The sequence below is a fragment of the Ranitomeya variabilis genome, chromosome 4 (genome assembly GCF_051348905.1).
Source record: "Ranitomeya variabilis isolate aRanVar5 chromosome 4, aRanVar5.hap1, whole genome shotgun sequence".
NCBI classification, from domain to species: domain Eukaryota; kingdom Metazoa; phylum Chordata; class Amphibia; order Anura; family Dendrobatidae; genus Ranitomeya; species Ranitomeya variabilis.
Window position 1 is genome coordinate 57,205,662 of NC_135235.1, and position 12,358 is coordinate 57,218,019.

Sequence of the window (12,358 nt, forward strand, 5' to 3'; positions counted from 1 at the left end):
AATAAAAAATTGTATTTGCACAATAGGTTGGCAAAAATAACCAGATGCACATATACAGCCATTCACAATAATTCACTTTTAATATCCATGAAAAATTAGCAATGTAAGCATATCAATTTCTTGGCAAATCATGCTCTCTATTTACAATTGAACACAAAGAGAAAAAGTCAGTCATTACATTACCCGATTTTGTGTGGAAAAATAAAAAAAAATTATCTGAAACACAATTAGAATGCTTTGTCTTTTTCCAAGGCTTTTTGTCCATGTAGTACTGATATCCAATTTTTTGCGGAAAAAAAGAAAAGTGTACATGGGACATAAGACAATGCTGTAAGAATGTACACAGTACACACCTGACTGAATATGTACCACAATTGCAGATTTCGAACATTTATACATGGCTTTGTAAACAAGTTGTGCACTGTTAGATCTACAAACAGTGGATTTAGTCAATCACGTACTTAACTCGCTCATGTCATTTCCAGTTACTCAATACTACATATGCCAAAAAAGACTGAAAAAAATTTGTTGATTGTTTACTGTACAATTCACACAGCATTTACTTTTTAAAACGTCATAAAAAATGGGAAAAGAGAAAAAGAATTACAAGAAAAAAAAAAAATTCTTAATCAGAAATCGAGGGGGGGGGGGGGAATATTTGCAATACATATCTGTACAGCAACATACTGAACTGGATTCTCGTGTTGGAAATATTGAGTATAAGACACAAAAATGCTCTTTATAGGAAAACAAAGAAACTGCAATAGTAGTTTTTAAAGTCAAACGTAAAACTGCTAAAACAATTTGTTCCAATCTTTTGTGGCTTCCATTAGGTGTCTTTGGCCATGTCCAACCCATTCATCCTGATTGTCAAATATCCGACCACAAAACCAGCAGTTGAATTTAGCTTGAAGATTGTTCGGAGGTGTATTTTTCACAATTTTGTAATTGTTCTTACTAGTTTTTTTTAAGGTTAACTTGAGCACAAATCTCTCCTTTACGGGGCTCACAGGTTTTCCCCGCCGATGACGCCTTCCAGTTAGTCCATCAACAGAACTCAACAGTTCGGACTCCAACAAAGCTTCAAGTGTTCTTTTAGACAGTGTCACTTTCAGAACATGTCCATTGAATTTGGAGATGGTTCTCATTAGGTTATCAACTTCGGGAACATCGACATCTGGATGGTTCAAAACGACGACTGGTTGATCTCTTTGTGGATACTTTATAGGTTGATTAGCATTGAAAGGATAAAGTCTTAATGTCCTTACAATCTCTTTAGAAATTGTTGGTAAAGGATCCCCTGGAATACTCTCCACGTCGACTTCACTTGCATATGACTTCGCCTTGCATTTTCTATGCAGCATTTGCTTGCGGGGCACATCAACCAAGACATCAACCACTCTTTTCTTTGTCTTAAATTCGAAGTCAGCTTCATAGCAGCCAGAGTCTGAAGCTTTACGTTTACAGGTCTTGTTTTTAGAGCTTGAAGGATTCATGTTACTTTGCTTATATCTCAATTTAGATAATTTTGAACTTCCAGAAGAAGAAGGTAGTGAAACAGAATTATCATCACTTGAAAAATGAAAAGGTTCGTCAGCTTGAACAGAGCTGGAACTGGATCTCAGACAAAGCTGGTTTTCTATTGGCTTACCCTGCAAAGAATTAGAATTGTTGACTTTGTTTGCAGGTGTTTTACCACCATATTCATTGAGTGCACTTATGTCTTCCTCTTTAATGGATGCTGATGGAGGTATATTGACTTCATTTCTACTCTTTAAGAAAGCAGGCTGCTGCCCATCATCGGGTTTCTTTGGTAGGAGTTTCTGGCCAATTCGGTTTAACTGAATAGGAGTCTGGGTATTTGTAGACAAATTTTTTGGTAAAACATAATTTAGAAGTACTGCTTGTTTTCCATCCGGCAAAATGGCATAAACCGGCTGTTTCTGGAGCGAATCAGGTTGTTTATTACCTTCCAAACCATGGGCTTGTGTTCTTGAAGCATCAGTATTTAAACAATATTGAAGGACATTTAGGTTTATTGGAAGCTTACCTCCCACAGCTGATCCAGAAACAATGTTCGCGGGAATATTATTTGAGGAAGCATTTACGATTGGTTTAAAGCCGTGAGGTACAGTAGGACGCTGCAATCTGGGAAGTGCCATTTTGCCTAAATTGTTCACTGTACCAATCACCTGCTGTTGGTTTCCATTGGACACATTTCGTATAGTACCAAAAGGTCCATTAGCAATAGTTAGTACCATGCCAGGTTTTGAGTTAACCATGACTGGAGTATTAAATCTGTTCCCAGTTGAAAACGTTGCGGTACTGGACGTGTTTGTCTGACTTGAAATAATTTTCAAACCAGATTGGTTAGTTGGTACAATCGGCAGCACAAACCGATTTGTACCAGATGGATACAAAACAGGGTTTGCTTGCGGCATTCCAGAAAGTTGTGAATTATGATACAGCTGGAAAGGTACTGGACCACTTGTAGGCTTTGCCATGCAAATCATTTTGTCTTTTGCAAGTTGCTGGTTAACTATTGCATCAGAGTGCGTTTTCAGAAGCTCACTCACTCTTGTGGGTTGAGGTCTAATACTGGATCCGGGAGATACTGGTTCCTGTTTTAAGAATACAGACGAAGGTGTATTACCATTTTGTTGACGGTTATCAAATTTTGGAATAGGGCTTGACAAAGGTTGCACAGGGCTCGACAATGGCTGTTTTGAAAAGGTAAATGCATTACCGACGGGATGTGGGCTTGGGGAATTCACCATGCCAAGTTTATCATTTAACCGTTTATTGTCCTGAAGCATGTTGTGCAGGTACGTATTTTTTACAACGGGTTTTGGATCCGATGGTCGATTTTGTAAAGAGAACACTGATGTAATCCTTGGCATGAATGATACATTTTCAGGCTTATTGGGCTCTGCTGGTCTTGGCATTCTGTTGTTCATTTGAGCATGTCTTACTGGAAAGTCATTTTTCGAAATGTAGTTGGGACTTGTACCAGGAAAAATCCCAAGACCACCTGGAGCTGAAGCACGCAACATTGGGTTCAAGTTTTTGCCACCGTAAAAACTCTTAGGAGTTTTTGGCCCGCCAACTTCATTATTTTGTTGGGATCTGACCAAGAAGCCAGTAGTTGGGTCTATACTTGGACGAACTGCTCCAGTGGATGGATTAATTCTATCACTAGAAGATTCATACGTGTGATCAGTGTCGAAGAACTGCTGCTCGTTAATGTTGTACTCTGCGGGTTCCTCTTTAATTTTCTGCCCAAATTCAGAAGTGGAGGATGAATTGGCTTTATTAACAATATTCACATTTTTATGTATTGGTTCATGATATTGTTGCCTGCTAGCTGTAGGAGTCAGCTTAGACATAGATTCATTTTTTCTTGCCATTAGAGAACCAAGAGCAGTTGTTAAGTTTCGCAATGACCCTGGTTGCTTCTCTACTGGAGCCACAGGTGAAGAAGCCGGAATGGAAGGCGGTTTATATGATGGCGTTGAACGATTATCTTTAGTGTTAGAAGATGCTCCATATGATCCTTGCATAGGGCCCTGAGAGAAACGTGGCAAACTGTTTGATAACTGAGGTGATGGCTGTGTAGTATTTGTAGCCTGCTTATTTGTTGGCAATAATTTAATAACAAGGTTTTGCTTCCCATTTACCATCTTGTAGCCCACAAAGGTTGCGGTATAATTTGCCGGTACTGTAATTTTGTTGTTTTTCACCATCAGTACAGTGGGACCATGAACGGCATTTTGCAAAAGACCCATGTTTCCTTGAGTAACTGCATCTTCCTTATTACACTGTATTGTGGTTACAGAAGAATTTCCATCATTTACAGTTTGAGCAGCTTCAGTGTTATATCTGGGAAGGTTTGGATGTTGGTTTTTATCTACAAATTTTTGCTGAAACCTACTAGTGTTATCATTGCAGTCCCCAATCTTTTCCAGGACAGGGTTGTTGCCATCATGCCTCCATGGTGAATTATCCTGACTTTCAGGTGGATTTCTTTTCATGACAAGCTTTAGTCCAGGATTTGCCTGTACCATATGTGCCTTGGAACTGTCCTGTCCAAGATCGTCTTTTGGAAGAATTTGCTCTCTGTGCCTCGCTAGGATGTGTTTTACTATAAAATCTTTCCGCAATGCGCTGTAATTGCAGTACTGACAGCTAAATGGCATCATGGTACTGTGTCCCTGAAGATGTCTCTGAAACTCAATTTTTGAGTAGCTGATGTGATTGCACTTTTGACATGCAAACTCTATTCCGTTGTGCCTGTGAATGTGTTGAACAAACGTTCCAACATCTCTGGTCGAAAATCTACATTTTGAACAGTTGAAATGGCCATTAACACAGTGCATAACTGTGAAATGTTTCGTTAAGCCCAGCAAGGTATATAAAAAGTTATTGTTACATATTTCACATTTTACTAGAGCACTCCGATGAGTTTTTCTATGTTGTTTAAATTCCTGAAAATCGTTAGCGGTGAAGCTACACATCTCGCAGGGATAGAGGGGCAGCTCTCCATTGTGACTTATCAGGAAGTGTTTTTGAAGATCGTTTGGACTGTATCGGATTCCATTTTTGCATTTCTGGCAAAAGAAGTGAAGAACCTTTGCAGCTATATTGGCAGAATCATCGTCTAGGTTTGGTTCTGTTTTAATTTCAGTGTTTTCCTCATCGAGGTCACTTAGGATTCCTTTAGCAAATGATTTTCTGGCTGTCTGTTTCTTGCTTGGCGACTTGGACCCCATTTCGGCCATGTCGCTTAAATCGCCTTCTTCCTGCGAAAGGTTTTCCCCCATTCCATGCATGATCCTTTCATTTACAGAAAATGATGAGGACAGAGTGTTTAGTTCGCCGGAAGCAAAAGCGTTCCTGCTGAAGTCCCATGGAGCATCTTTTGAAGACGCTGATCCTTCATTGTCCATAAAATAGTCTTTATTGGGTGATCTCATTGTAAGAGATGATCCTTTTAGAAATGTGATTCAAAAATGTCATTCAAGTGACCTTTGTAAAAAAAAAAAATAAAAAAAAATTAAAATTAAAAACATAACAGTAACATACTATAAAACTAATTTACCCATAAGATGCAGTAATAATAATTGTTCAAGTTAATTATTTACAAAATGTATACAACATATATAAAAAAAAAAACAGGCTAAACACTTATTTTAACTAAAATAATTATTTCAAAAAAGGGTAATGTAAGTAATGTTTGGAAATAAATTAAGTTAGCAAGAAAATAATTTATTAAACCCCTTTGACAATGCACAACTTACCTAAGAAAGCATCATGCTCTTTATAAATCCACAGTTATATTTCTGAGTAAGAACCAAGAACCTAAAACAGGGAAAAGAAATGAAAAACTATCAAAACAATGAAGATCAATTACGTGACAAAGTTAATTAAACAACTATCAATTTACGGTTGATTTTTACCCATACTGAGACATGTCTCCCTATTAATATATTTCTAGAATATGTTTTACTATTACAACCCAAAAGAAATAAGTTTTTATCCATTAACGGTGAAGCAGAAATTTCAATAAAGCAATGACATAACATTTACATAAATTTCTCCCCATTCCAGCAAGTGTATCGGCCGAGGAGCAATTTGTAATGCAATGACATTAATGTAATGTTTTAATTTATTCGCATCTTAAAATAAGAACAAAAAAGAACCCAATTGCATAGTAAAATATGCAGTTATGAAATAATGCAGACCAGATGTGCAATATAGAAAATGCTAAAAAATATATACAACTAAAAAACACCACATTAAACATTTTAATTTTAGATTGTTTTACTTTTTTTTTTCTTAAATATAATTAAAACATTTCAAATCATTCCTACAGGGAACCAAGGACACCATCTAGCAGAAAAAAAAAAAAAGGACAAGCCTTTCTGTAAATAAAATAAGTAAATAAAACACAAATTGATTTTAAAACCTAATGGGGAGAAACATTAACACTTAAAACATCTTTAATAAGAGCGAAGTCCCCACCCTTAATGACCCCACCCCTCGCATTTCTTATTAAATTAACTGGTGACTTCAAAAGCTTGAATTGATCATTTAAAGCTCAGACCATAAAAGCCCATATAAAAATAGCCAAGCTCGGATATAAATATTACAGCAGTAGTCGACCAACTCAACTTTATTTAAACAGACAAAAAATACATTATATTCAGAACACTAACTAAGAGCAAAGCAGCAAACTAGATCAGAAATGATGTTAGAATTGAGCTCTAAAATAAACAATATTAAAAAGAAGTTAAAGCATTTATCACAGAATGGCCCGAGATTCTAGGATGCGTAGTGCAAAATTATACACCAGCCAAGGAAGCACTTGGATCAACATCAACGAGCAAATGCAAATTTTTGCAGTGAGCAATGTTTATACCCCGGCAAAGCCACTGACAGCCAAGCAACACCCAGTACTGATGTGTAAAAAAAAAAAAAAAATCCTACATGAAATTGCAAACTGGAAGACAAACCGGTCTATACTGGACTGGATAACACGAAGTCTAGTAAAATAAATGAACAATTACACTATGAAAAATAAAAAAATGAATATTTAAATATAGAAAAAAAATGGTAACAAAAAAAGGTAAAATATTTGTACTAGAAAAAAAAAATCTTACATGAAATAGCAAACTAGAAGACTAACTGGTCAATGCTAGTTAACAGTATGAGAATAGTAATATATATATATATATACACACACACACACACACATATATACACACACACACACACACACACACACACACACACACACACACGTACACACACACCAATTAAATACAGTAAAAAATAAAGTATATTTCTACTTGGAGAAAAAAAAATCTAAATAAAAGAGAAGACTCATCTTGTAAATTCCAGCAACAGTCATGTAATGGGGCACTTACATATAAGTGAGGAATATATAATGACTAGCACAAGGCTTGGAATTACCCTGATTAGGTCACACCACGGCAAAGTGATTTTTCAGATAAAAGTTTAAAAAAATATATATTGCAATGTTATTTTCTTGGTCCTAGCACTTTACATACTTAAAAAAAAATAAAATAAAATTCTATACATGTTTAAGCCTTTACTCAAATTTGTTTCATCTACAAGGAGTAACATAAAAACGGGCACGCTACAGCTCCTTCTCAGATTCACCTTAAAAAGGACCCCTCGCCAGATTTCAATGCATTCAATGTTAAGTATCTTAAACCTGATGAAGCAGTTGTGCACACTGTGAAAATCAATGTCAAAATGGCTGTTTAATCCTGACGTTAAGATGATCATTTTAAACACTGCCAATCTGAATATCAGGCAATATATAAGGCCTATTCATACAGACATACTGACACAGATTCTCAAATCAAGTACACCAGCCTCATCAGGTCTAAGATCTGTGGATGCAGCTTGTATTGTGAATCCTGACAAGATCCACTTTATAGGTTTTATTAATGAAAATCCATGTTATATTATAAACGCAATTCACCCGGGTACAATATCCCATTAGATTTTGGTATATTTTTACTTATCATAATTCAAGTGATATGTATTGAAACGTATAAAATTGGTAATCATTCTGCAATTATTATTACTGTATAGGCTGTTAAATATCTTACGGGTGGACACTTTCCTTATAAAAAAAACAACTTTCACTAAGCTGTCAAGAGTGGTAATTACATTATAATGTTTCTTGTACTTTTTGGATTTACAATATTTAATACCCATTTATAATAAAAACTCTTTTATAAATATTTTATTGGATTAATATGTTGTCGCTTCTTTGCATTATTTTTTATTTCTATTTAAGGTAAAGTCAAGACAGGAAAGAAAAATAAATTTTACTTAACGTTACCTTATAAATATATTATTTATGTTACCTTATAAATACAGATAGATAACATTTAAGTAGATCTTCTAAAATTGTTTCCCCGTTTGATGTTACCATTATTAAAGAAAAAAAAAATGGTGCAATAAGGCAACAACATATCAATCAAATGAAAATGTTGTGAATCACAGACGTATTATTTCACTAACTTGACTCCAAATGAAATTTAATCTGGTATTTCACCAAAAATAAATGGTATCTATATATAACCACAACCTGCTTTGTTCAGTATCTGCTATATAAAAAAAAAATTAAAAAAAATCACTATTTTTACTTCCCTCCATAACAACAATCAATACATACACATGCATTATTATTATTATTTATTATAGGGCCATTTATTCCATGGCGCTTTACATGTGAGGAGGGGTATACATAATAAAAACAAGTACAATAATCTTAAACAATACAAGTCATAACTGGTACAGGAGGAGAGAGGACCCTGCCCGCGAAGGCTCACAATCGACATCTGAATTTGTAACTTTTTACTCGCAGTTAAAAGGGTTGTCCACCACTAGGACAACCTCTTCTTGAACTAAAATGTTTGGCCCTGATAAAATAAAAAAAATACCTATACTCACCTCCCATGCCGGTGCCATTCTTCGTGGTCCCGGAGTTCTGGAATGACATGTGGTGCCCAGCACCCAGTCAGAGCTGGCGTCACTGTCTCCGCACAAACTGAACATAAAGAGGAAGTCCAGGCTGCAACCGATCCCTGACTTCCTCTTCATGTTCAATCCGTACGAAGGCGGAGACAGTGACGCCAGCTCTGATTGGGCGCCGGGCACCACATGTCATTCCACCACATCAGAACTCCGGGACTGTGAATGCAGACATCGCTGTAACGGCACAGGAGGTGAGAACAAGTTTTTATTTTCTCGGGGCCAAACATTTAGTTCAAGAAGGGGTTGTCCTAGTGGTGGATAACCCTTTTAATTATGCTGAAGGCGGCCGTGCAATGCAATGCAGATTGGATCTGGTACAATGCATCTTGCAATTTTGCAGTACAAATTGCTGGTAGGGAGGAGAATCCTTCCCAATCCTGCAGTTACTACATTAACTGGTTAAATTTTTCAAAGGAAACCGCTGCAACATAGCAAAAGAAGAAGAAGGACTACGCACAAGAAAATGCCTGGTCATTAGTGCACTGTAAACCCGGCCAGCCCTGCACTAAGTGCACTTTGAACAGACTGTGATGTAAAAAGAAGCAAATGTTGACTCTTGCTCGCAGTTATTTATCATAAGCAGGCTGTGTTCAGACTTATACAGAAATGCTTATAGCCGAGAGAGGGGCACTCAAACATGGCCCCCACTTCACCACTGCTTCTATAAAGGCCGCCTTATCTACTGCTTTCCCTAAAAACGACCCCTCCACCCTCATTTGCAAAAAAAAAAAAAGATGCGCTAAAACTTGGGTTAAAATAAAACTCTCTAGCATCTAATGTAATGTATTTTATTTTTGCGGGAAATTGAAAAAGTCTTTATATTCATAGTGGGCAACTCATTTATGTAAAAAGAAAAAAAACCTTCAATCTGCTAACATTTCAGGGGTGAATAGCAACGAAGATCCCCCCCCCCCAAAAAAAAAAATTTTTTATATATATATATATATATATATATATATATATATATATATATATATATATATATATATATATATATATATATACACACACACATATCGCAGTTGACTCTCCCTTTCCCTAAAACTGCTAATCACAAAGAGGGGTGTCTGACAATCAAATACACCAAAATTGCAAGTTACTTTCCCTAGCCAACCTCCTCTCCCCCCACCCCAAAAATTTATATATATAGTTTTTGGGGTGCTTTGGCCACTGTGTACCTGCCCTTCAACCACAGCCCAATATCCCGTTCTAGGTAGGTGAACTCAAGAGGGAAACTGAAAAGCTATTAGGGCACGATGAAAGGCAATGGCATTCTTATTACTCAATGGATAACCTCAAATTTCGAGGTCCCAATCACCCAATGAAAGTGGCTTTGTAAAAAAAAAAAAAAAAAGTCACTTTCATTGGGTGATTGGGGTCTCGAAATTTGAGGTTATCCATTGAGTAATAAGAATGCCATTGCCTCTCGTCGTGCCCCAAGAGCTCTTCAGTTTCCCTCTTGAGTTCACCTACCTAGAACGGGATATTGGGCTGTGGTTGAAAGGCCGTTACACAGTGGCTAAGGCACCCCGAAAACTAGCATTTTGTGGGGGGGGGGGGGGGTTTTGGGGGAGGGGTTACGAAAATGGGGCACAAAGAGAAGGAAAAGGGAAACATCTATTATAATCAATGGGCATGCTGCAGATACCCGATACAAAAAAACACAATGGACACAGATTTTATTATAAAGGGGAGAGATGGGGCGCCGGGGAAGGTTGGGTTTGAAAAATGGGTCAATTTCTAAACAACGAATACCAATGGTGTCATCAGAGTAGCCGGTACGAAAAATATGACTCATTGTAATGGAGGGCACTTGGATCAGAAAAACAAGTGAATTTTTAAGCAACAGATGCCAATGACGTCCATTATACTCAATGGGGGCCCTTCAATTGACTGGTACCAAAATAAAAATAAAAAAAACAAACAACAAATATAGCTTTTATATGGGGGACAGAAACATGGGGCAATTGCAAAGTGCTGGAAATCAATAACGGGCCGACAGTTGTTTGGTACAAAAAAAACCACAATGAATGCAATTAAAATGGGTGGGGGGGGGGGGCACTTGGGAGTGGAAATGGATGCCAATTATACTCAATGGGTGACCTTCAAGTGCCCGATACCAAATACACAATGGATCGTAAGGGGCGCCGGGGGGCAACTTCATAACATTGGCACTGCGGCCACTCAGGACGTCACTTTCGTGCTATAAAGGGTTATGGGGTCACGCGAAGACCCCCCTACACCCCAATTAGCCCTAACGAACCAGAAGATCATTCGCTGATCGATTTAGGTTTGCAAATAGATAAAGAAGCCAATATTACAGAGCAATAACAAAATAATAAAGTGCACAGTGAAATGCAAGTGGAAATCGTGCTGTCCCAGGTTTTGTGAGGCAGGAGAAGGGCTGCAGAGATGCAGGGGGCACAGCCATTGCACAGTGTGCACCACCAGCCATTTCTGCAGGCAGCACAGTGCTGGGGAGCCGCATGCACAGCGCTGGGGAGCAGCCCGGGTCCTGGGCGCCGCACACCGGGTCCTGGGCGCCGCACACCGGGTCCTGGGCGCCGCACACCGGGTCCTGGGCGCCGCACACCGGGTCCTGGGCGCCGCACACCGGGGATGTGGAAACAGGGGAGACGCAGTGGGGAGCAGGCACGGCGGAGGGACACCGGCGCCCCTCATGTGACTGCTCTCACATAAAGGAGTGCGGCCATTTCGTGGGGCGTCATCCGTGCGAGCGCTGCCCGGGTCCCCTCTGCCGTCCCCGGGGGTCCCCGTTCTCCGCCGTCGCTAAGTTTCCCAACTTTCGCTAACTTTACCAGGCACTATTTAACCGTTCCCCCCGCCCGACATTACCCCCTCCGCCCACGTCCACTGTTACAAAGTCAACCGAACTTTCCATCTCACCCAGTGCAAGCGGAATCCCCGCCCTCTCCCGTGAGAAGCGCCGTCTGCTGTGCCCGCGCCAAGGCGCTGAATAAAAATTACCTCGTTTTTTTCCCCCTCTTCATATGCTGCCCGAGTCACCGTTGGCGGCCATGACACTTACATCCGGGGATTGTCCTGGTTTCGGTAGACCTAAAATGGACTCCCAAGCAGAGACGGCGGAGGGATCCGCGCTCCACCTCATCTGTGTGAGGAGGCCCGCTCTCCCCTAGAATCATTGTTGCATAGAACCAATGCGTGTTGCGTGTGTCATGTCCACGATCACAGACACGCAGGGATTCATCTCTCACCGGCTGCAGGAGCTTCTCTGCTGCCTACAGCCATTGTTTTGTGCAGGATCATCCACATTGAATGAATGCACAGGGCACAAAACAGTGTTCAGTGCTGGAACTATTTTGCCATCAAGTTCTTCTTCCTGTGTATGCAAAACACCCTGAGGAGAGTCAGGGGGACCATGAGGCAACATGGAGCAATCACATGCAATGCATGCCCCACTCTCCACAGTCTCAGCAGAGCCTCCCTGGCTTCACACTTTACCTCACATTTACTTTTTAGATGTCAATGTTGGTTGACATTTTGAATCCATGACTTAACACTTTCATTAATTACATAATTTCATTTAATTTTTTTTTTAATTTTTATTTTTTAATTACTAAGTCCAACGTGTTTGTAGTGATTTATAAAAAAGGCGAAGCAAAACACTTCGGTAAATGAGAGAATTACCTACGACCTAAAATAAAGAGGACATTTTGCCAAAAGTTGTTACTGCAAATTTATTAAATTAATGAAGAGAAAAAGAAGGCACATAGGAACGAAAACGTCATAGGGTTGTGACGGA

The 12,358-nt window shown here is 38.9% G+C and overlaps 1 protein-coding gene across 2 annotated transcripts; it reads right to left on the reverse strand.

Annotated features, from left to right (window-relative positions):
- Positions 1–57: 57 nt before the first annotated feature.
- LOC143769734 (zinc finger protein 518A-like) lies at positions 58–11,866 on the reverse strand. 2 transcript variants are annotated; one of them, XM_077258553.1, is made up of 3 exons: positions 11,563–11,866; positions 5,298–5,358; positions 58–5,025 (listed from the first exon to the last, which is right to left on the reverse strand). In XM_077258553.1, exon 3 carries the CDS (start codon positions 4,971–4,973, stop codon positions 795–797), a length of 4,179 nt encoding a protein of 1,392 aa, XP_077114668.1. In that variant the 5' UTR covers positions 4,974–5,025; positions 5,298–5,358; positions 11,563–11,866; the 3' UTR covers positions 58–794. The 2 variants fall into 2 exon arrangements, with proteins under 2 accessions (XP_077114668.1, XP_077114669.1); XM_077258554.1 differs by lacking the exon at positions 11,563–11,866 and adding an exon at positions 11,482–11,539.
- Between the last annotated feature and the right edge of the window lie 492 nt (positions 11,867–12,358).

What these genes read in the sequence shown, in the direction of transcription:
- LOC143769734 (XM_077258553.1), bottom strand. Translation starts at nt 4,973, where the DNA reads ATGAGATCACCCAATAAAGACTATTTTATGGACAATGAAGGATCAGCG.